Source organism: Harpia harpyja, chromosome 5 (genome assembly GCF_026419915.1).
Source record: "Harpia harpyja isolate bHarHar1 chromosome 5, bHarHar1 primary haplotype, whole genome shotgun sequence".
NCBI classification, from domain to species: domain Eukaryota; kingdom Metazoa; phylum Chordata; class Aves; order Accipitriformes; family Accipitridae; genus Harpia; species Harpia harpyja.
The window spans coordinates 56,709,235-56,731,597 of record NC_068944.1 but is presented as its reverse complement, the minus strand read 5'-3'; the positions used below and the strand labels follow the sequence as shown (position 1 = coordinate 56,731,597).

At 37.5% G+C, this 22,363-nt stretch overlaps 1 protein-coding gene across 14 annotated transcripts in view; it reads left to right on the top strand.

Annotated features, from left to right (window-relative positions):
* The window catches only part of UBR5 (ubiquitin protein ligase E3 component n-recognin 5), a 95,505-nt gene that overhangs the window by 67,964 nt on the left and 5,178 nt on the right, over nucleotides 1-22,363 (top strand). For 8 of the 14 annotated variants that reach the window (XM_052788690.1, XM_052788693.1, XM_052788694.1 and 5 more), the window contains 28 exons: nucleotides 609-757; nucleotides 1,195-1,286; nucleotides 2,235-2,381; nucleotides 2,477-2,595; nucleotides 2,685-2,811; nucleotides 2,912-3,041; nucleotides 3,263-3,423; nucleotides 3,974-4,213; nucleotides 4,446-4,569; nucleotides 5,304-5,415; nucleotides 6,561-6,692; nucleotides 7,602-7,863; nucleotides 8,217-8,481; nucleotides 11,831-12,042; nucleotides 12,433-12,663; nucleotides 14,520-14,593; nucleotides 15,185-15,357; nucleotides 15,436-15,570; nucleotides 16,129-16,349; nucleotides 17,003-17,123; nucleotides 17,221-17,319; nucleotides 17,596-17,839; nucleotides 18,415-18,526; nucleotides 19,058-19,202; nucleotides 19,497-19,627; nucleotides 19,861-19,921; nucleotides 20,252-20,427; nucleotides 20,837-20,921. In XM_052788690.1, the coding sequence (XP_052644650.1) occupies nucleotides 609-757; nucleotides 1,195-1,286; nucleotides 2,235-2,381; nucleotides 2,477-2,595; nucleotides 2,685-2,811; nucleotides 2,912-3,041; nucleotides 3,263-3,423; nucleotides 3,974-4,213; nucleotides 4,446-4,569; nucleotides 5,304-5,415; nucleotides 6,561-6,692; nucleotides 7,602-7,863; nucleotides 8,217-8,481; nucleotides 11,831-12,042; nucleotides 12,433-12,663; nucleotides 14,520-14,593; nucleotides 15,185-15,357; nucleotides 15,436-15,570; nucleotides 16,129-16,349; nucleotides 17,003-17,123; nucleotides 17,221-17,319; nucleotides 17,596-17,839; nucleotides 18,415-18,526; nucleotides 19,058-19,202; nucleotides 19,497-19,627; nucleotides 19,861-19,921; nucleotides 20,252-20,427; nucleotides 20,837-20,921 (4,280 nt within the window). Of the gene's footprint in view, nucleotides 1-608; nucleotides 758-1,194; nucleotides 1,287-2,234; nucleotides 2,382-2,476; nucleotides 2,596-2,684; nucleotides 2,812-2,911; nucleotides 3,042-3,262; nucleotides 3,424-3,973; nucleotides 4,214-4,445; nucleotides 4,570-5,303; nucleotides 5,416-6,560; nucleotides 6,693-7,601; nucleotides 7,864-8,212; nucleotides 8,482-11,830; nucleotides 12,043-12,432; nucleotides 12,664-14,519; nucleotides 14,594-15,184; nucleotides 15,358-15,435; nucleotides 15,571-16,128; nucleotides 16,350-17,002; nucleotides 17,124-17,220; nucleotides 17,320-17,595; nucleotides 17,840-18,414; nucleotides 18,527-19,057; nucleotides 19,203-19,496; nucleotides 19,628-19,860; nucleotides 19,922-20,251; nucleotides 20,428-20,836; nucleotides 20,922-22,363 lie in introns of all 14 variants that reach the window. The other 6 variants (XM_052788692.1, XM_052788691.1, XM_052788687.1 and 3 more) reach the window with 4 other exon arrangements.

Here is a 22,363-nt window from a genome sequence, read left to right as displayed (position 1 = left end):
GCACTTCATTGCTTTACAAACATCAGTGGATTAAGGTACTATTTTTCAGTCGCACAAAGGAACTTCTTTCTTTGAATTGGAAAAAAAAGTATGATAAAGCAGTATGCCCAGCTAGATCCTGTTCCTGAAAAGACTTCTTTACAAACATATGTTTTGTGACTCTCTTTCGATGTTGGTATTTAATTGTTTAAGAGAAGTATGTGAAGTTGAAGTTATGGAGAAACTTAAGCAGATTAAGAACTGTGGTGTGACAAGGTCTATAGGACTGTGTGTATTCCTTATAAGAATATTGCCCATAAAATTTTTTTTTTTAATCCTTCAAAGTGGTGATCCACTGAATTATTAGAATATCAGTGAATTCAGAACTGGGTAAGAGTTGGTGGTTGTATTTTTCAGTCAGGAGTTTGCAGCAGCTTCTATAAGAAATACCTGTAATGCGACAAGCAGAAAGCTTTCTCAAAAAATTGTGACAGAGACTTTATTCAAATTTTTAATTCTGTATGGGACTTCGTAATGGCAGAGGTCTCTCAAGTATGGGTTCTGTTGGTGGGTTTTTGTTATTTTTGGGGGGGGTCATTTTTGACACTGGTATTCTATTGTTCTTTTAGCTGAAGCAACTTCCAGCGAAAAAGAAGATGATGTGTTTATGGGAATGGTTTGTCCTTCTGGTACAAATCCAGATGACTCTCCTTTGTATGTTTTGTGTTGTAATGATACATGCAGTTTTACGTGGACTGGTGCAGAACATATTAACCAAGTAAGGCTTTTTTTTTTTTAAATTTTTAAGTAAATAGGAATGTGTTTCAACCATCTATTGTGTTAGTCTACTAATATAATTTTTAAATTATTAAGTTGTATTGTTTTAATTACTGTAACTTTTAAGTCTGGTATGGTTATTGCCTCCCCTAATTGCTTTGTACTGTCAAAGCTGGCTGTATTGGTCAGAATATGGCTGTTCACGGGTGTGGCTTTTCCCCTTTGGCTAGCCTTGTCAAAAATTTTGATGGCAGCAGCTCTTTGTAAACACTGAATATCCTAACTAACAAGAAAGTTTCACTTTCTAGAATTGAGTTACTTGTAAGTGAAGGCATCAGTTTGAACAAGTGCAATTTTATTGTAACCTGAAATGCTGTGAGATTGCAAGTGCTGTAGGGACAAAACTATGCATAATATTTTTGGTAAATTTTTTTTTAGGATATATTTGAATGCCGAACATGTGGCCTATTGGAATCTCTTTGTTGTTGCACAGAATGTGCAAGGGTCTGTCACAAAGGACATGACTGCAAGTAAGTATTGTGTTCTGTTTCTTATACTTAAATCAATATTTTGTGGTTTCATTTGTTTACTGATAGTTAATAGATTTTTTTTTCCTTGGTTGAAGTGTTCAGATATTAGCAAACAGAAGATTAATAAAATGTTTAAAATATCTTCTTTTCCTTCTGCTCTGTAGGATTTATTTTACAGGTCAAAATTGAAAGAGTAACGTGAAGCAGTCTCATACTTTTCACTTTGTAGAATTTAGAGTAAATGAGTAATTCTAACACCCTCAAAGTGCTTAATATTCTGAGAATAATATATCTAAATAATACCATGTTTTCATTTTGGGTGCCTCCAGGAGTTTTCTGAAGCCAGTGAATCCTGATGACAGATCATTGTTGTAAACTTTCAGAAAGGACATATTAATCTCTAAGATCAACTGTAATAAAGGGAAAAGTGAGCAAGCAGTCAAATGAACAGTCAAGAAGTCTCTGATCAGCCTGGTCAACGCTTTGAAGCTGCAGATGTTTTGTGCCACTGTTACAGGGTGTAAACGTTACAGCATTAATATCCTAGCTATAACAAGCTAACAGATACAATTACAAAGATATTCTCAGCATTGTAACAATTACTGAGATTTTACTGCATGTCCTGAGGATTTCCAGCTTAACTTTCTTGGCTGGGGGCCATTTTGGGAAGAGTAAATGATATTGGATGAGTTTTACTAAGGCACTATGAAAAGCTATGTAGTGAAACTGCCCTCTTAAAATGAGTGTAGGAAACAAGACTAGCAAATGTCAAGTGTTGCCACATATAAACTGCATTTCTCTTAAGCTAGGTTTTGGCATCTTGCAACTATAATAAACAACAAACTCTAGCAGGAATCTTAATGTGTACACTAACACCCTCAGTCTGCATAGAAAATATTTGGTATATTACTGAACGGTGTTGCAGTTCGCCTTTTCTATTTCTTGTAGGCTCAAACGAACATCTCCAACAGCCTACTGTGATTGCTGGGAAAAGTGCAAGTGTAAAACATTAATTGCTGGACAAAAGTCTGCTCGCCTTGATCTCCTTTACCGCCTGCTTACCACCACAAATCTTGTTACCATGCCAAATAGCAGGCAAGTTCATATTTGCAATGACTAGAGCAGAATAATTTTTATTATTTTTAAGTATATGGTATATCAGAACTTCACTGATCAATTTTTCATTACAGGGGAGAACACCTGCTGCTGTTTTTAGTACAGACAGTTGCTAGGCAAACTGTGGAACACTGCCAGTACAGACCACCTAGAATTAGGGAAGATCGTAATCGTAAAACTGCAAATCCTGAAGGTAAAATAAGAGAATAAGTTTCAGTAAAAATAAATGGCAAATTCCATATTTCAGTACCTCTTTCTTATATTGCTTTTTTGTCTCTTTAGATTCTGATATGCCTGATCATGATTTAGAACCTCCTCGTTTTGCCCAGCTTGCTTTGGAACGTGTTTTGCAGGACTGGAATGCACTGAAGTCCATGATCATGTTTGGCTCTCAGGAAAATAAAGACCCGTGTGTATTTATGCATAGTTGTCAATGTAAAGTTTGATCTGATATTTTAGACCTGTTAACTTATATAAAATTTATTTCCTTTCTTTTTGTTTTTTCCAAGTCTTAGTGCAAGCAGTAGGATAGGTCATCTTCTGCCTGAAGAACAAGTTTACCTTAATCAGCAAAGTGGAACTATTCGCTTGGACTGTTTCACACACTGCCTTATTGTCAAGTGTACAGCAGACATTTTGGTAAGCACTCTTAGCCATGTTTTACATAAACTATAATATCACAATATTCAGAAAATCTATCTCAGGTGATATGCTTGGAGACTAATTTGAAAATAACTTGTAGTTGTGTTTTTGTAAATTTATACTGTTATGACTCTGTTCTCCCTTTGAATCTTAATCTGTCTTGTTTCATGCTTCTAAATGACACACCATTATTGGGTTGTAATGACCTGTTTCTACAGCTCTTAGATACTTTGCTGGGCACTCTAGTAAAGGAATTGCAAAACAAGTATACGCCAGGGCGCAGAGAAGAAGCTATTGCTGTTACAATGAGATTCCTGCGTTCTGTGGCAAGAGTGTTTGTCATTCTTAGTGTGGAAATGGCTTCCTCCAAAAAGAAAAAGTAAGTGGTGCGGGGTGTGTGTGTGTGTGTGTGTGTTACTGGTGGTGTTTTGGGGTTTTTTATTTGAATACTTATTCTCTTATTAAATGAGTTGATAAAAATCACCAGTGGGCAGAAACATCGGAATTAAGTTGAGGTCTGTAGGCAGCATTGTGTGGAAAGGTGCAAACCTCAAGACTGCACAACAGCTGCTGGTAGGTCAGATAGCTTTTTAATACAACGCTTGTTAAACTTACATGTTCATACTGAACCTTTCTGTTTAAAAGGTTAGAATTTTTGGAAGTAGGGTTTAACACGTTAAAATTACAGTCTATGGTTGTTTGTCAGCAATAGAGTTAGATATCCAGCCTTAGTCTCGAAGTATGGAATGATAAATGTTTTTAACTGATGTTTTTATAGCTGTGCATATTGTTACTATACACACAAATGTATGTATCTGTTAAAGATAATTGTCTTAACCTTTTGAGAAAAAAAAAAATGATATCACCATAAACTTTTTTGGAAATAAAGACATATTTGACCTTTATTTTTCCGTATTTTTTTCCCCTAGCAATTTTATTCCACAGCCAATTGGAAAATGTAAACGTGTATTCCAGGCATTATTGCCCTATGCTGTTGAAGAGTTGTGCAATGTAGCAGAATCTCTAATTGTTCCAGTCAGGATGGGAATTGCACGTCCTACAGCACCCTTTACTCTTGCTAGCACTAGTATAGATGCCATGCAGGGAAGTGAAGAACTGTTTTCTGTGGAGCCTCTGCCACCCAGACCATCATCTGACCAGTCTAGCAGGTAAAATTTGCTAAAGCTCACTATTCATTCTTTTCAAAGACTTGTTACAGGTGGTTTTGGTTTGGGTTTTTGTTAGCTTTTCATTAACAGAAGTATGGTGAGGCTTCTTATTCTGGCGAAGCATTTTGGAAGTACTTTCCTACTGACAGATTTCTATAGTAATTTAGGTTTATAGTGATGTCCAGAGGTCCAAATCTGCCTTTTTTTTTATTTATTTATTTATTTTTAAAAGTTCTAGTCAGTCTCAGTCATCCTACATCATAAGGAATCCTCAGCAAAGACGAATCAGCCAGTCACAACCAGTTCGAGGCAGGGATGAAGAACAAGATGATATCGTTTCAGCAGATGTGGAAGAGGTCAGTTTTCTTTTTTTGTATGTTGTTTTTCTTCTCAGTATGGCACCTAATGCATTAGCACATGCTGTAACATCTGAACCAGAAATCCATGCATCTAGACCTCCGATATGCAAGAGATGTTGAGTAGTACTTCATGAAGCCCTACCGTGCCATAAGCATTTTGTTTTAACAGAGCTTTGTAATCGTTGTTTTGTATTCAGCAATATTTAGTCATTTCAGAGTATACCAAGTGCCTTGCATTTGACAGAATTACAGTATGATTTAGAATACTAATAAATACACGTCATTTCCTTAATATAGCATAAGTTTCTATATAATAACTCCCTGCTAAAAAAGTTTTTAAGTCTTTCAGCACATGGTTGCTATTACGTAGGTTCTATTAGAGAACTAGAGGGTCTTTCATTAGGATGGTAGCTCTTCAATATTTAGAAACTAATTCTAGGTTTTATAGTCAATTTTACCCTTTCAGCATTAAAATCTATTGTCCAAGGCTGTGTTTTATTTGTGGGCCTGATTTTTTTCCACAACACTATGGACTGTACAACCATGTACAAATACTGTGGCTGACAGTTCATTTTCTGTTCACATCAATTCAATTGTGAGATCATCTTTCTTAGATGTGTTCTTTTGTTTCTTAGTTTGTAAATCAAATTTTGCACTGAGTTTTTGAAAAATATGCAGGTTATCTCTGATATGGAAGGTACTCTAGCATGAAATTACAATGCTTTTTCCAGGTTGAGGTGGTTGAAGGGGTAGCTGGTGAAGAAGACCATCATGATGAACAGGAAGAACATGGCGAAGAAAATGCTGAAGCAGAAGGACAGCATGATGAGCATGATGAAGATGGTACGTATAATGTACATCATGCACATTACTGCTTGGATGAGCAAACTGTGCATCAAAACCAAAAGGCATCTGTGGAGTCACCAGTGATAACAGTTTGGGAGACTTGTGTAAGTAGAGATAATCCAAGGGTTTCAGACTATGCGCCTTACAAAAGGAGATGAGTAAAATTACAGATAACTCATAGTAGGCAAGTACATGAACGTTTTTATTTTTCTGCACAAGGAGAAAATACTAAGGTACCAAAGGATAAAAAATACCAAACCCAAGTGTTGTTATATGCTTGGTTAACAATATCTATTTTGCCTTTTGTATTTGCTACAGTAAAATGATGTTGACGTAAACTACTTGAAGGACTAAAAAAAATAGCCTAGCTCTTGTATGGCTAATAATAGAATAGTGGTTATGGCAGATGTGTTCTCAAAAGGGATCTGAATCATGGTGAGCTAGTTTTCAAACCAATCACAAAATATTAAATTATGGTTCAGTATTTTGTAGACAAAATTAATCTATTATGTATGAAAATTCTTGCCATTAATATGACCTGTCTTGTATTAGTATGGGATTAGATGGCCCAAAGCTATGATTAAAAAAAAAAATTATCATCTTCTCTTTCTGACTGTGCCTTGTGTTTCCAGTCAACCCATTTACAGTACAGGAAATTTGTTTATTCACTTGCTGAGTATTCAGAAAATTTAATTCTCAAAACTTAAACTTGAATAGAACCTGTATTTTTTAATTAGTGTTTGGTATTTTTTTTTTATTTTTCAGTATTCTTTAGATACTCGTTTGAAACAGCATATGGTTAATTGTCCTAATACATGTGCATGAAGAGATGTGGGGTCTGTTGGCTTTAGTGAATGATTCTGAATCCTTAGTGTCTTAATTTTCAGTGTGTGTGTGTTGGATGTATATGCGCAGTACAGAGTGAGAGGGCCAGGGGTTGCTAATTGCTAGAAAATAAGAAGATATGCTCCAAGTATTGCTGCATGTTTGCACTGCTTTTATGACCTCTCCCTGCCTATCCATTAACTTCTGCTATAGTAAGAGGCTCTGGCTTTCGTTTAATGTGTCTTACGTGAGTCACTACAGTCATTCTATTTTTTTCTTTTTTTAAACATGAGATGTTTTGTATATTGTTTTTATAGGCAGTGATATGGAGTTGGATTTGCTAGCTGCTGCTGAAACAGAAAGTGACAGTGAGAGTAACCACAGTAATCAGGACAATGCTAGTGGGCGCAGAAGTGTTGTCACTGCAGCTACTGCTGGGTCAGAAGCAGGTACGCCACATCATCTTGGGTTTAATCTAGCTGTTTAAATTTAGATATTAGTATTAAGTTGTACAGGAAAAAGAAATGTGTTAGTGACTGAATATGGCTTTATCAAGGGCAGAACTGGCTTCACCTAAAAAATACTATTCTTTGCCTTTGGATCTGGACTGCATCCAGCACTCCAGAGGTATACTGGAGAAATTACTTCACAATTAGATTGGACAGAGCAAGAATTACCTGATTATGACATACTTTTCCCTTGTAATCTTATTTTCCCTTTCTTTCTTTTTTTCTCTTCACCCAGCTTCTTCCCTCCCACCTCCATCTTCCCCACGTTTTCTGTTTTTCCTTTGCTTTTCCTTTGCCTGTAATTGTAAGGTATACTATGCAGACTTCTTGGACAAGGAGATGTGCTGAGATGTGGCCTATCTTTTTTGCTCTTACAGAGCTTATGCATGTGTTAGCCAGAGATTACCTTGCACTCTTGTGAAGTGAAATGAAACGTTTTCACTCATTTTTAGTGTAGAAGTTAGATATGGTTTAAAAAAAACCCCACAAAACCTGACCAATCATTTTAAGCCTTTTTGAAGGCAACTACTCTACTGTCCAGTTTGGAAGCAAAATCTTTAGAATTCATTGCCTGGGGGCAGAATCAGTGAAGAATTTTTAAATCAAATTGTCTTAATTTATCTTTTGAAATGTAAGTAATCTTACTGCTTACTCATGAAACCTATGGAAAATTAGCAGAATGTTATAAGGATAATTTACTAAAGATTTTCAGTAGGGGTAGGTACTTGAACCTTTATAGTACATGTAGTTTCTTCTCATGTAAAAAGTTTACAATGCTAACATGATACATGTATATGTGCACAGATGTGCAGTTGTCAGTTACTGTTTATTGCTTATTTTCCTCAACAGGAGCTAGCAGTGTTCCAGCATTTTTTTCTGAAGATGACTCTCAATCAAATGATTCCAGTGATTCTGATAGCAGCAGCAGTCAGAGCGATGACATAGAGCAGGAGACGTTCATGCTTGATGAGCCTCTGGAACGAACCACAAATAGCTCACATGCCAATGGTGCTGCCCAAGCTCCCCGTTCCATGCAATGGGCTGTACGTAGTACCCAAAACCAGAGGACTACTAGCACTGCTCCTTCTAGTACATCAGCACCAGCAGGCAAGTCTGTGTAAAATGCATGCATGGATGTCGGTTAACTCTGGCTTTTTTCCTTCCTCTGTTTTTGTTTGTTCTCTTAAGGGTGAAATTTTACCTATTTGTCTTAGAAGGACAGTGCTGACCTATCTTGACTGTTCCAGTTTTGGTTTTGAATTTAAAAAAAAGAAGGATCTGTTGTAATTCTTAAGAAGATATGAGTATGCTTACTGCAGCTAGTATTTTTTTGCTAGTTACAGTTGTGATGTCAGTAATATTTACAAGCTTATTTCTAGAAATGTTCATTATATCAGTCCATACAGAAAATACGTCACAAAGGTTAAATTCATTCATGTCATATTTTCTTTTATGTTTAGCAAGTTCAGCGGGCTTGATTTACATTGATCCATCAAACCTACGTCGGAGCGGTACCATCAGTACGAGTGCTGCAGCAGCAGCTGCAGCACTTGAAGCCAGCAATGCAAGCAGCTATTTAACATCTGCAAGCAGTTTAGCAAGAGCATACAGTATTGTGATACGGCAGATATCTGATCTGATGGGTCTGATTCCCAAGTACAATCATTTAGTATACTCCCAGATCCCAGCTGCAGTGAAGCTGACTTATCAAGATGCAGTTAACTTGCAGGTAAGAACATCCAAATCTCTGTAGAGAAACATAATTTCAATACAGTTGCGTTTTTTAGGTAAAATCATAGAACTGTTGAGGTTGAAAGTGACCTCTGAAGATTGTCTGGTCCAAATTTCCTGCAAGGTCAACAGGAGAAGGCTGCTCAGGACTGTGTCCAGTTAAGTTTTGAGTGTCTCCAAGGATGGAGACTCCACAACTGCTCTGGGCAACCTGTTAAGTGTTTGACAAGTCTCATAGTAAAAAAGTTTTTTCTTGAGTTTAAATGAATTTTCAAAGTATTTCTATTTGTCCCTGTTGCCTCTTGTCCATTCACTGGATATCACTGAGAAAAGTCTGGCTCTGCATACTTCATACCTTTTTATCAGGTATTTATACACACTGATAAGATCCTCCCGAGTTTGTTTCTTGAGTCTAAACTGTCCCAGCTCTCTCAGCCTCTCCTCATATGAGAGATGTTGTAGGCTGAAGTAGCTATAGTTACTAATTCCATTAAATTGTTCATATTTCATATACATATATTCTTTCAAAACAGGAATTTCAGTTGATTTTTTTTTTTTTTCCCCAACTAAGTCTAACTGGTATCTACTTAATAGTTAAGTCAGGATTGACTGCTTTGGAGATACTAGTGGTCTCTACTAGAGAGCTTTTGCCCTATTCTTTTTGACGTGAACGGTTGAGTCTATAAAAGAAGAAAGTTAGTAAGGGCCAAATAATTAAATGACATAAAAGATTTGTACAGGTAAATGCACCGTTAGCTGTCCCTTCTTTCAGGGACATGATCATCCTTTCCCTGTTACGTGTATATTTTTTGGTACAGTGCTCTTTACTGTTGGTTTTTGAAAGTATATGTAAAATGCATCTTTAGAGACAATACATGAAAGGGAAGACTGGTATCTGGCTTGTATAGAAAGAAGTTTCAGAGACTTAGCAACCCAGGAGGAACTTCAGTGTGTTCAGAAAGTATGTATCGTGGGCATAGTGTATAAAGTAAAACTATCTGTACTGAATTTAGTACAAAAATCAACTGTCAGAATAATACCGCTGCTTTGGGGAGCCCAAGAAATCAAGTGATGCTGTTTTCTGTTAGTAGTACCGTGTGCTGGGATGTGAAAAACAGATGACAATATATTTACTTGTAATTGAGCCACAAAGTATTTGTATGGCTCTGTTTTCACAGTACAATGGAAGAAAAAGGCTTCTGATTTGGGAGAGGAATGTGTGATGGGTTGACCCTGGCTGGACGCCAGGTGCCCACCAAAGCCGTTCTATCACTCCCCCTCCTTCTCAGCTGGACAGGGGAGAGAAAATATAACAAAGAGCTTGTGGGTCGAGATAAGGACAGGAGAGATCACTCACCAATTACCGTCATGGGCAAAACAGACTCAGCTTGGGGAAAATTAACTCGATTTATTACAAATCAACCAGAGTAGGGTAATGAGAAATAAAACCAAATCTCAGAACACCTTCCCTCCACCCCTCCCTTCTCCCCGGGCACAACTTCACTCCCGGATTCTCTATCAACCCCCCAGCGGCACAGGGGGACGGGGATGGGGTTTACGGTCAGTTCATCACACGTTATTTTCTGCCGCTTCATCCTCCTCAGGGGGAGGACTCATCACACTTCTTCCTGTGCTCCAGCGTGGGGTCCCACCCACGGGAGACAGTCCTCCACGAACTTCTCCAACGTGGGTCCTTCCCACGGGCTGCAGTTCTTCACGAACTGCTCCAGCATGGGTCCTTTCCACGGTGTGCAGTCCTTCAGGCACAGACTGCTCCAGCGTGGGTCCCCCACGGGGTCACAAGTCCTGCCAGAAAACCTGCTCCGTGGGCTCCTCTCTCCACAGATCCGCAGGTCCTGCCAGGAGCCTGCTCCAGCGCGGGGTTCCCACGGGGTCACAGCCCCCTTCGGGAACCCACCTGCTCCGGCGTGGGGTCCTCCATGGGCTGCAGGTGGATATCTGCTCCACCGTGGACCTCCCTGGGCTGCAGGGGGACAGCCTGCCTCACCATGGTCTTCACCAGGGGCTGCAGGGGAATCTCTGCTCCGGCGCCTGGAGCACCTCCTCCCCCTCCTTCTTCACTGACCTTGGTGTCCGCAGGGTTGTTTCTCTTACATGTTCTCGCTCCTCTCTCCGGCTGCCGTTTACCTCTGTCCCAACTTTTTTTCCTTCTTAAAAATGTTATCACAGAGGCGTTACCACTATCGCTGATTGGCTCGGCCTTGGCCGGCGGTGGGTCCATGTCAGAGCCAGCTGGTATGGGCTCTCGAACACAGGGGAAGCTTCCAGCAGCTTCTTACAGAAGCCACCCCTGTACCCCCCCCCCCCCCCCCCCCCCCCCCCCCGCTACCAAAACCTTGCCACACAAAGCCAATACATTACGTTACAAAGATATTTTGGGATCAAATGCTTGGGGAAATGTGCAGGGAAAGAAATAAGAGAACATGGTTTTATTACGGAGGGGGCTAAAATCAGTTTCTGTTCAGGAGATTCTTAGTGGGAAAATATTGCCTCTGCTTTGTAGAGCTGTTTTGCAAAGGTTACCTCTTTGCTAGATGAGTGCACAGGAGAGCTGTCCAGCTGAGGCAGCAAGAGATTTGTATTAGCGTGTGAAAGTTTGACAGTAGAGGTTTCATTTGGATACAGAAATGGGGTTGAAACAGCATTTTGTTAGTTTAGTGGATACAAGAACATTTGTAGTGTGAGGGATGTTTTTGAAGGCCAGAATGTAGAGGAATGAAGAAAGCAGACTGATGTTGGTTTAAAAAAAACCAAGGTCAATGGAGTTAGCAAATGGCAAGAAAAGCAGGCTCCAGAGCCAGTATTGGGAACAGGTGAAGAAAAGACTGGACTGGGAGGAGAGCTTTGTATGCAGACATAGTTCTCTATGCAGGTCTTAACTTTGTTGTCTTCACTGAGTAAGTTGCAGGGGGTGAAGAATGGTGAAAGATCTGGCTGGTGAATGCCATAGCAGGATGAGGGCTGTTAAAGCTACTAGAAAGTCAGGAAATGGACCAAAATCCCTAAAATAGGCACACCTGGGATATGCTGGGTGGTCATAAGGTGAGTAGAAGAGATACCCAAAAGGGAGAGAGGGATGGTGAGAATGCTTTATAGACACCAATGTATTAAGTAGGGAGAGCTGCATACCACTGCAGTAAATCAGCAGTCTCAATAGAGCTTTTGGAAACTGTTCATTGGTCATTCTTGAATGTGGTTTTACAGCCTCTTTGTTTATAGGGAATCAGGTGTAACTGTAAAAGCCATGGTGGAGGCTTACGTTGAGATTGCATTCTCATCATCTAGTTCTATTGTTTGCAAAACTAATTAAATCCCATTTTCTATAGAATTACGTAGAAGAAAAGCTTATTCCTACTTGGAATTGGATGGTTAGTATCATGGACTCTACTGAAGCTCAGCTGCGTTATGGTTCTGCGTTAGCATCTGCTGGTGATCCTGGGCATCCAAATCATCCTCTCCATGCTTCTCAGAACTCAGCCAGAAGGGAAAGGATGACAGCCCGTGAGGAAGCTAGCTTAAGAACACTTGAGGGAAGAAGGTATGAAAATAGTTTGATTACTGCATGTGATATGAATTACCAGTTTTATAGTCAAATCTCCTTGTTCACTGACATTTTAGGAATCTTAATTTTGTAATGCAGCAGTGTAGTTACTGGTTTGATTGAAGTTGGCTTCCTGTGTCGTTGCTCCTATTTCGTTTATTCTGATGTACTAGATTCATCTCAAGTATCAACTGTTTACAATGTACTGCACCTGAGCTGCTTATAGTAAAGCACAAAACTATGATTGTTACTCTTATTATCACACTGGTTTTGTGGGGCTTTTTTTGAGTTTTTACATCCATATTTCAAATATAGGCACTAATATGTAAAGGATGCATTCTATTGTGATACCTAATCTCTCTGTATTCAATGCTTTTCTTTCACTAGACGTGCTACTTTACTCAGTGCCCGTCAGGGAATGATGTCAGCCCGTGGTGATTTCCTGAACTACGCACTGTCTTTGATGCGTTCTCACAATGATGAGCACTCAGATGTTCTTCCTGTTTTAGATGTCTGTTCACTAAAGCATGTAGCATACGTTTTTCAAGCCCTTATTTATTGGATTAAAGCAATGAATCAACAGACAACATTGGATACTCCTCAGCTGGAACGGAAAAGGTATTGAGGCTGACTCATAGAAACAAGAACTTTTGCAGAAATGGTGTATGCCCTTTTGTTTAAGTCATTGGTGTTGTTACTCAGCAACTCATACAAATATATACATATATCTATGTACCTGTGTGTGTGTGTGGTAACATGCATGTTATAAAAAATACATATAATGGTGTATAATGTACGTATGTTTGATTGATAAGCCTGTTGCAGTATTCTGTTCAAATCTTTTTATGCTGATTGCTGTAAAAGGTTTTCTTGCCACTGAAACTTGAGTTTGATTTTTAACTCCATGGCAGTGCCTCTAAAAGATGTACTCTGGACTATTTCTCAGCTGAAAAATGCAATCTGCTCCTCACATTTAACATGATAACAATATTTAGAATTCTGTCAAACATGTTAATAATGACATGGGAGAAAATGTCAAAGTCTGGTATGATGGGCTTAGTAGTTCTGTTTTCCATTTGGTTGTGGATATTTGAGACTTACCTGATGATTTAAAGCACAGGAGAGAAATTAATAGCTGAAAAAGTCCTTAAGTTGAAAATCCCTGCTACTTCAACTATAGCATTTTAGAAGGTGCATTTATTACTTTTTAAAATGTTGTAAGACTTTTTTTTTTTTAGAAATGTTCTTTGATTTGAAATGGCCATTAATGATCATAGAAATGTCCACATGTTGGTAGTCTACACCATCTCTTCCCATTTCTTACTAAGTTTTGAGGTAATGTACCCGAACAGTCTTAGTCAACAGTTAAATAAATGCAAATTTTTGCCCCTTCCTGCCTCTAATTTTCAATATCGCAGGTTGAACTTAACTTTTCCTTTTCTCTATTAATTTAGTAACTGTAAAATACAAGGTATCAATATTATAGATATATGTTGGGACTGCTGCTTTAGTTCCAATGTTATGTTCAATATATCTTGGTAATGTAAGACTTGTTATGACCTCAAAATGTGTACCAGAGGATGTTGTTGTCAACAGTAGTTTCCTCACAAGTAGGGATAATTTAATTCCGTAACTGATTGAATTTTTGTGCTGGCTAACTTGAGTAGTTAGAGCTGTGGCTTTAAGCCTTTTCCATACAATAACATACATCTGGAATCTTCTTTGTCCCCCAAAATTCACATATTGAAATCTGTCAAATAACTGGTCATCAAAGAATTGCAAAATTCCCATGAAATGCTTATAAGCTATGAAGGCCTAGACCTTTTCAATTAAAGGTGAGTGGTTCAAATTCAGTCAGTTGCTTCTGTTAGATGACATTTTGGTAGCCTGTATGAAATGGAATTTTATCAATCTTCATGTAGTTTCAGAACCTATTTCACAATGCACAAACTGCCAGAAATGACTAATCAGAGTTCTTGATCCTTTTTATAATTCAGTGAAATCCATTTCTTTAATATGCAGCTTGCAGACTTATCTTCTGAAACGTGATCATTGACATTATTTTTATAGGACTAAGCATATTCTACACCAGTAATTATTAGAATAGTATTCACTTACATATTACTTCCACTAATGCAGGGTTCCTAGTTTTTTTATATTGACAAAGTCTTTAAAAACAAGCATACCCATCACTGTCTGAAGCTGTAACTTTTCACATCAAACTTGTTAGGTGGCTGAATGGCTATAAGGGTAACTGTGCAAGTAATGTAGTGAGTGAGTACGTAATTTGTACTTTGATTTTAGAGTGAGTTTGTTCTTGTTATGTGTAGCTCTTAAGTACATTTACTTGTTACACTCTTACTTTTATTGATTGCTACAGATGTAAATGTTTTGCCTAATTTTTTCTTCAAGAAGATTGACTTCCTTTTTTTTTCTTTTTTTCTTTTTTTCTTTTCTTTTTTTTTTTTTTTAAGAACTCGGGAACTTTTGGAACTTGGTCTTGACAACGAAGATTCAGAACATGAAAATGATGATGACACCAATCAAAGTTAGTGTACAGAAACACTTCTACAGTATGCCAAAATGCGACACTTTCTTAGTGTTTTTTCCCCTTTAGCTAGCTGAGACTGAATAAATTTTGTTACTTGTGTATGTTACATTAAAGTTGGCTTTTAGTAATATTTTCTTACCGTTGTTACTTTACCAAATTTCTTCTGCCATTGCCTGTTCTCATTTCGAGGCTCTCTTTTTGTCTCCTTTCTCACTAAACTGCAGAATTTGTGCCCTTAATTATCATTCTACACAATGACAGAATTTAAAATTTGAATCAGAGTTAAACTGATTTTTTTTGATCTGATGAAACTGCTGCTGAAAATGGTAGAAGGTATACTCTATACTAAGTACATATAGTGTAGGAGTGCATGTTCAGTAAAGTTTGTTACAGTAAAAAGAATAAAAGTGATGGCTAAGCAACTTAATAAAAATACGGGATTCGTGGAAGCATCCTGTAGAAGTATTAAATTTGCAGAGATGCTCCTCCAGTCAGATAGCTAAAAGGGAAGTGTATTAATTTTTGGTATTTTAAATCCTTTGCTTTTGTAACTGTGAAAATTGAATTGAAATCTTCTCTGATATTTAGGTGCTACACTCAACGACAAAGATGATGACTCCCTCCCAGCAGAGACTGGCCAAAACCATCCATTTTTCAGACGATCAGACTCTATGACGTTCCTCGGCTGCATTCCACCCAATCCTTTTGAGGTTCCTCTGGCAGAGGCCATCCCGCTGGCAGACCAGCCCCATCTATTACAGGTGACATCAGAGATGGTGTTCTGGAAGAAAACTGCAGTTTGCTTTTTCATTTCTAACTGAAGTATATTATTTACCCAGAATGCTTTTGTTAATTTTCAGCCAAATGCTCGCAAGGAAGATCTGTTTGGCCGACCAAGTCAGGGTCTGTATTCATCTTCTGCCAACAGCGGGAAGTGCTTAATGGAAGTTACAGTGGATAGAAACTGCCTTGAGGTATATTTAAAGGGTTTATTATTTTAAACAATAGGGTAATTTAAGCTAAGTACCTTCATTCCTTAAAAAGACACTTTAATATTTTCAGAGAGAATTTTAAGTTGCTTTCAGAATGATAACTTAAAGGCCCAGTAAGTGTGAAAACTTGGACTTTTTATGAAAAGTATGCTTAATTTTTTTTAAATGCAGGATCTTTTATGATTACTGATTTATAGCAGATTTCAGGCAATAGTTTTAAAAGCTGCAGTACAATCCCGAGTTAATTTTGAAATGCCAAGTATATAATTAGTTAAGAAGAACTAAATCTCCCTATAGCCCAGTAGATTTGACTTGCCTACAGACTGAGCATTAAGTGGCAAGCGTATGAAATGCAAACATAAAGTGGGAAAATGTTTTTTTGTATTTGTCAAAATGATTGAGGTTATTGTGTTTTAACAGGTGAATTACAGTGAACGCTTTTGTGTGGTTTAAAAATTACATACATATATATACATATATCTCCTGAAGAAGCCTTCTAGACTGCTTTGAAAGTGCAATTAAATTTTACTTCTTGTTTAGGTTCTTCCAACTAAAATGTCCTATGCAGCCAACTTAAAAAATGTTATGAGCATGCAAAATCGGCAAAAGAAGGAGGGGGAGGAACAAAACGTGCCTACAGAAGAATCTGAGAGTTCAAAGCCAGGACCTTCAGCTCATGATCTTGCAGCACAACTGAAAAGCAGCTTGTTGGCAGAGATAGGATTGACAGAAAGTGAAGGGCCACCTCTTACATCTTTCAGGTAGTTTGAGTTAAAAATTACTCTATGAAATATTACTGAACTGGTAAAAGGATATTTGGGACTCTGAAAAGTCTTTTTAAACTAAAATGGGTAGCTTGCTTTAGTTTGTAGTTTGTGTTTGGTAGCTTTTAAAATGAACAGTTGAACAGTCTTCAAAGAGGTCTGTGCAAACCGTAGTGAAAGTCCTTTACTACCTGAATTCCTGCTACAGACCTACTATGGTGTCCTGGGTAGCTAAGTTTAAAAATCGGAATTGACAGCTTGCCATCTGTGTCTGGTGATACTGACCATGCTTTATGCAGTTAGGGATTGATCTGCCCTCACTTGGAATTATAGATTTTATTTTTTTTTTTTTTTTTTTTTTTTTAAATTTAAGGTCTTGATTGAAGGGAGACCAATAACAGTGAATTCCATGTAGCAGTGAAGTTACATGCTTTGAGAGTAATTTCTCTTTGGAAGCAAGACTTGCGTTTCAGCTGAAACCAAGCAGCTTCATGTGCTTTTGTCCACAAACTTACTGTACTGTGTTGTTGTTTATCAGTAATAAAGAACTTTGTTGAAGACAGACAGTAAGAAAAAGCAGAAGTACACAAAACATGTTTGAAATTTAACTTGATTTTGCTTGTCTGTCATTTTTTCCCTCCTTCTGTTAGGCCACAGTGTAGCTTCATGGGCATGGTTATATCTCATGACATGTTGCTGGGACGTTGGCGCCTTTCTTTAGAGTTGTTTGGTAGAGTATTCATGGAAGATGTTGGAGCAGAGCCTGGATCGGTATGTATTTCCCAGTGTAAGGACAATTCCTCTTACAACTAAATTGTGAACCTCCCTCATTCTGATTTTGGTTTTTGGTTTTGTTTTTTATTTTAAGATTTTGACTGAATTAGGTGGCTTTGAAGTAAAGGAATCAAAATTCCGCAGGGAGATGGAAAAACTCAGAAACCAGCAATCCAGGGATTTAACGTTGGAGGTAAAAAATGTTATTTTATATTCTGAATTTGTTTTCATTAAAAGTTGAATTATCGCACGTTGCAGTAACTTGATAGGAGAAGTTGTATTTCAGAGTCTGCAAGCAGGTGTCTTAAACCTTACTTTGTGAGCTGTGTTGCAATTGCTCTGTAGTTTTTTACTGTCTAATTGCTATTTCTGAGTCTATGCAGAAGTGTCCAGAAAATTCTTGTGAAGCTGAAATTCTCTCAGTGTGATGATTAGTAAAGAAAAGAAAACTCTTTTGTGTTTTTACTAGGTTGATCGAGACAGAGATCTTCTAATTCAGCAGACCATGAGGCAGCTCAACAACCATTTTGGTCGCAGGTGTGCTACCACTCCGATGGCTGTGCACAGAGTAAAAGTTACTTTTAAGGATGAACCAGGAGAAGGGAGTGGTGTAGCACGAAGCTTTTATACTGCTATTGCACAGGCCTTTCTGTCAAATGAGAAACTGCCAAATCTAGATTGTATTCAGAATGCCAACAAAGGTACCCATACAAGTAAGTGATGCACAGCAGTTAATCTACAGATAACATTCATAAAAGCCTTGGATGCTTTTTTACTTTGAAATACTTGGCATTGTCTCAGAGGTTTCTCTTGTTAACTCAGCACGGGAACTGTGAAAATTGTGCATGTTACTTCTCTGAGGCAAGGAAATGGCTTTTTTTTCTGCTTTCAGAAACAGGAAGCTCTTGTTTTTCTCAAAACAAGAGTCTGCTTTAGATGCTCTTAGCTTTTTTGAGCATCTTTCTCTCCAGTAGGTAATAATTGTCAAGATCTTAGCTAGTAGGAGCTTATACATTTTAATATGACTGCTCCATCTGGCTTGTCACAAATATATTTTAATGTTTTTGAAAGTATATACAAACTCTTGAAGTATTTTGGCATTTTTAAGTTGGTACAAACACTTCAGGTTCCTTTCTTAAGTTTGGCTGAACCCCAATCACTGCTTTAAGTGAAGTGGTTCTACCTCATTGACATCTTTCAAGCTGTCTTCCAAAACTGTGCCCTCCTTACACTGAAACTTAGGTAGGAGGGAGAAATGTTTAAGCTTATGAGGATTTTTCCCCTTCAGGTCTGATGCAGAGATTGCGAAATAGAGGAGAGAGAGATCGGGAAAGGGAGCGAGAGAGAGAAATGCGGAGAAGTAGTGGCTTACGAGCTGGTTCTCGGAGAGATAGGGATAGGTAAGTGATATATTTTTAATTTGTTGGAGATACTTTGTCAAATAGAATAATTGCCTTGGTTATCTTCAGGAAAGATACTTTTACATCCTGAAATTTAACGAGTCTGTCTTTTTCACTTTCAGGAGCAATATACAGGGTAATTTCTTGAAATTCAGTATATACTTTAATTCTTTAAAGAATAATTATGCTTACTCTAGCATTGCTAGATTATGTCTCAACCATATGCCATCAATATCTCCTGCTAAAACAACAATAAAAACTTGCGTACTAGTAGGAAATTGAGGTGGTTTAGAAACAACATTGCCATTGGTGACATGTCTGACTGCTGTATCCAAAATACTAGTAGTATTAAAATCTCTGGTTCATTTTGATTCTCCGTTTCTGAATCATTCTCTCCAAGAGCTATGAGCAACACTACTGTTCCAGCATAAAAGCTAATGCTATTTTGAATCTGTGTGCAAATGAGACTGTTCCAGAGGATTTGTGCATACTTCCTCTGAAATGAGTACAAACTGCTCTAATTTTCTTAAGGGACTTTAGAAGACAACTTTCCATTGACACACGGCCTTTTAGACCAGCATCAGAAGGAAATCCTAGCGATGACCCTGACCCACTTCCAGCACACAGGCAAGCCCTTGGAGAAAGGCTCTACCCTCGAGTGCAAGCAATGCAACCAGTAAGACTTAGCTATCTAATACACTTAATGATAAATTGTTCTTGTCATCTTTTAATTTAAAAATTAATCTCCTTGTCCATTATAGCTTGACATAACTGAAAATATTTGAACATGTAGGGCTGTTTTTATATTCTTTGGCATTTTCTTAAGATTTTGTTTCTGTAATTTGTCATTTAGCTTAGGAGGTATCTTGTAATGCATTCTATATTTACAATACTAAAACTTTTATAAAACCATATTTGAAAATGAGAGAACTGGAGGAGAATAGTAAGATATATCATTCCTTATCCCCAGGCATTTGCAAGTAAAATCACAGGAATGTTGTTGGAATTGTCCCCTGCTCAGCTGCTTCTATTACTAGCTAGTGAAGATTCTCTTAGAGCAAGAGTTGATGAAGCAATGGAACTCATTATTGCACATGGCAGGTAAAGTATCAAGGAATTAGATAAGAAATGAAAATGATTTTGTGGCCAAAGCACTTCTACTGTGCTACATCTAACCCTGATGCATGCAACTTATTCCTGGCTTTGTTCTAGGTATGTCTCTTTGGCCAATTGACTTGTTGACTTCGGTTTAATCTAATCTGTCTTGTTTCAGAATATGACAGTTCCTTATTGTGAAATTAAATCTGCATATATTTTTTTTTCCCCTCGTCAAGGGAGAATGGTGCTGACAGTATATTGGATCTTGGATTGCTAGACTCTTCAGATAAAGTGCAGGTAACGAACTGTTGCACGAATTAAAGTTACTTAAGATCCAGTTGTATCAATTAATTTTAAAAACTTAAGCAACTGGAGCCTTCCTTTATCATGCAAGACAAAATTCTGTTTAATTATTTTGTGGAGTTGCCTTTTTTTTTCCTTTATTTTTTTCTTTTGAAAAGATTAAGCAGTAATTACTCAAAAGTATAAAATGTTACAATCAGGAAATATCATGGAAATTCTTAATCAATGGAACTTGAATCTTTGGGTCCAGTAGCAAATAGCTTGTTGATGTGTGTCAGTAACTAGAAGTAAGTTTGTTAATTGCTGTTCTGACTTTCAAAACAGGAAAACAGAAAGCGACATGGTTCCAGCCGCAGTGTAGTAGATATGGAATTAGATGATACAGATGATGGGGATGATAACGCACCACTTTTCTACCAACCTGGAAAACGAGGTTTTTATACACCAAGACCTGGTAAAAACACAGAAGCAAGGCTGAATTGTTTCAGAAACATTGGCAGGTATGCTACTATTAACTTTCTGGTCTGAAAAAATGTAAAAGATGAATATATAAAATACCAGAGAGAGTACCAATCATCTAAGCTGCAAAAACTTTATTAATTTTATGCTCTGTATTTCTCACCTGGAGCTAAATAGTTGGGAATTTGCACACATCAACTTGAGGCTTCTTTTCCTGTTAGATTTTTGTTTTTATCTTTTTTTACAATCTGGAAGTTTTATACTGCAGGAAATTTTTTTTTTTTTTTTAAATTATCTATGTCCATGATTTTCTTTTGGGGATTGATAGAGCTGGGAAGCTAGCTGCAGCTTGATTCGTAGAATACTTTAACTTTCTTAATGTTAGTTTGCTGAAAGATCTCCAATGTAATTTCTGTCTTACCAAAACAAAATCCAAACATTTATTTTCAGAATCCTAGGATTGTGCTTGTTGCAGAATGAACTATGTCCCATCACGTTAAATAGACACGTAATCAAAGTTCTTCTTGGCAGAAAGGTAAGTTGAACATAGAAATCTGAACTTCCTTTAATTAAACAAAATCTCATTTTTAAAAACAGCTTTCTTTCTCTAATGTGCATGTATTGACTAGCAGAGTTGATATTGGAACTGTAAGGATGCCTTTAATTTAATATTATCATTTCCTGGATTTTGAACTGAGTAGATGTACTAGAAGTCAGGTATTTGACTAAGATGGAATGATTTGTAATGGGTTAGCCTTTGGCTCTCTTCACAAACAGCTTACTGTCTCCCCTTTTTCTCTTCCTGAGACTGAAGACTTGAAGAGAGAGTGTTGGACAGTACTAGGCAACAGCATTTCAGCTTACGGAAAAGCATTTTCCTTGCTATTTGAGAGAACTCATTGAATTGAATTGTAATTAGAATTTTGTTTTGGGTTTAGGTATAATTTAATTCAGAGCAATAATTACCTAAAAGTTTGGCAAAAAATGCTTCCTGACCCCAATAAACACTAATCATATACTGCACATTTCATGCATTAGTCAATAGCATTGTAAGTTCTGACTGATGGAACAACCTTAAACCAAGGTTTGTTACTGCTGGTCTTTCCTTAAAAACAATGTTGATCACATAATCAGCTATCCAACATACATATGATCTTTAATGAAAAAGGGCTAATGGCAGAAAGATATGCCTCCAAATATCCCCTGATATCTTGCAAGAGACATTCCCTTCTAAATCTGTTCTTCATGTTTTTCTTCCTGAATATGTATTCCTTCAAGTTAAATATTGGATACATCAAAGAACATTTTAGTTAGTTTGAGTTTAGTTTGTAGATGACTTTTCTCTCCAGGCTGATAAAGAACAAAGAAGCAGAGAACTATAGAAAACAGCAAGAAGTAGACATTGGTATTTGAATTGTTGGAAACTGGTATGCAGCTACTGGGCTGTCAGTCATTTAAGTGTGTGTGCGTGTGTATATAGGTCTGTGTGTGTTTAAGTGGAGGGGAACTTTCAGCAGTTTGGAGCACTGACACAAATTGTTTCCAGCTTCAGTCACCCTCCATCAAATCTCTGTTGATGTAGGTGATATGTAGAAGAATTTGTTTTAAAAAAACCCTATAAATTTTCTTTATAATCTCTGTTGTGGTTTAACCCCAGCCAGCTACTAAGCACCACACAGCCACTTACTCCCCCCCCTGCTGCCAGTGGATGGGGGAGAGAATCAAGGGGAAAAAAAACCCAAACAAGTAAAACTCATGGGTTGAGATAAGAACAGTTTAATAGAACAGAAAAGAAGAAACTAATAATGATAATAATAACAATAATAAAATGACAATAATAATAATAATAATAATAAAAGGATTGGAATATACAACTGATGCACAATGCAATTGCTCACCACTCGCTGACCGATGCCCAGTTAGTTCCTGAGCAGCAATCCCCCCACCCCACTCCCCCCGGTTTGTATACTAGACATG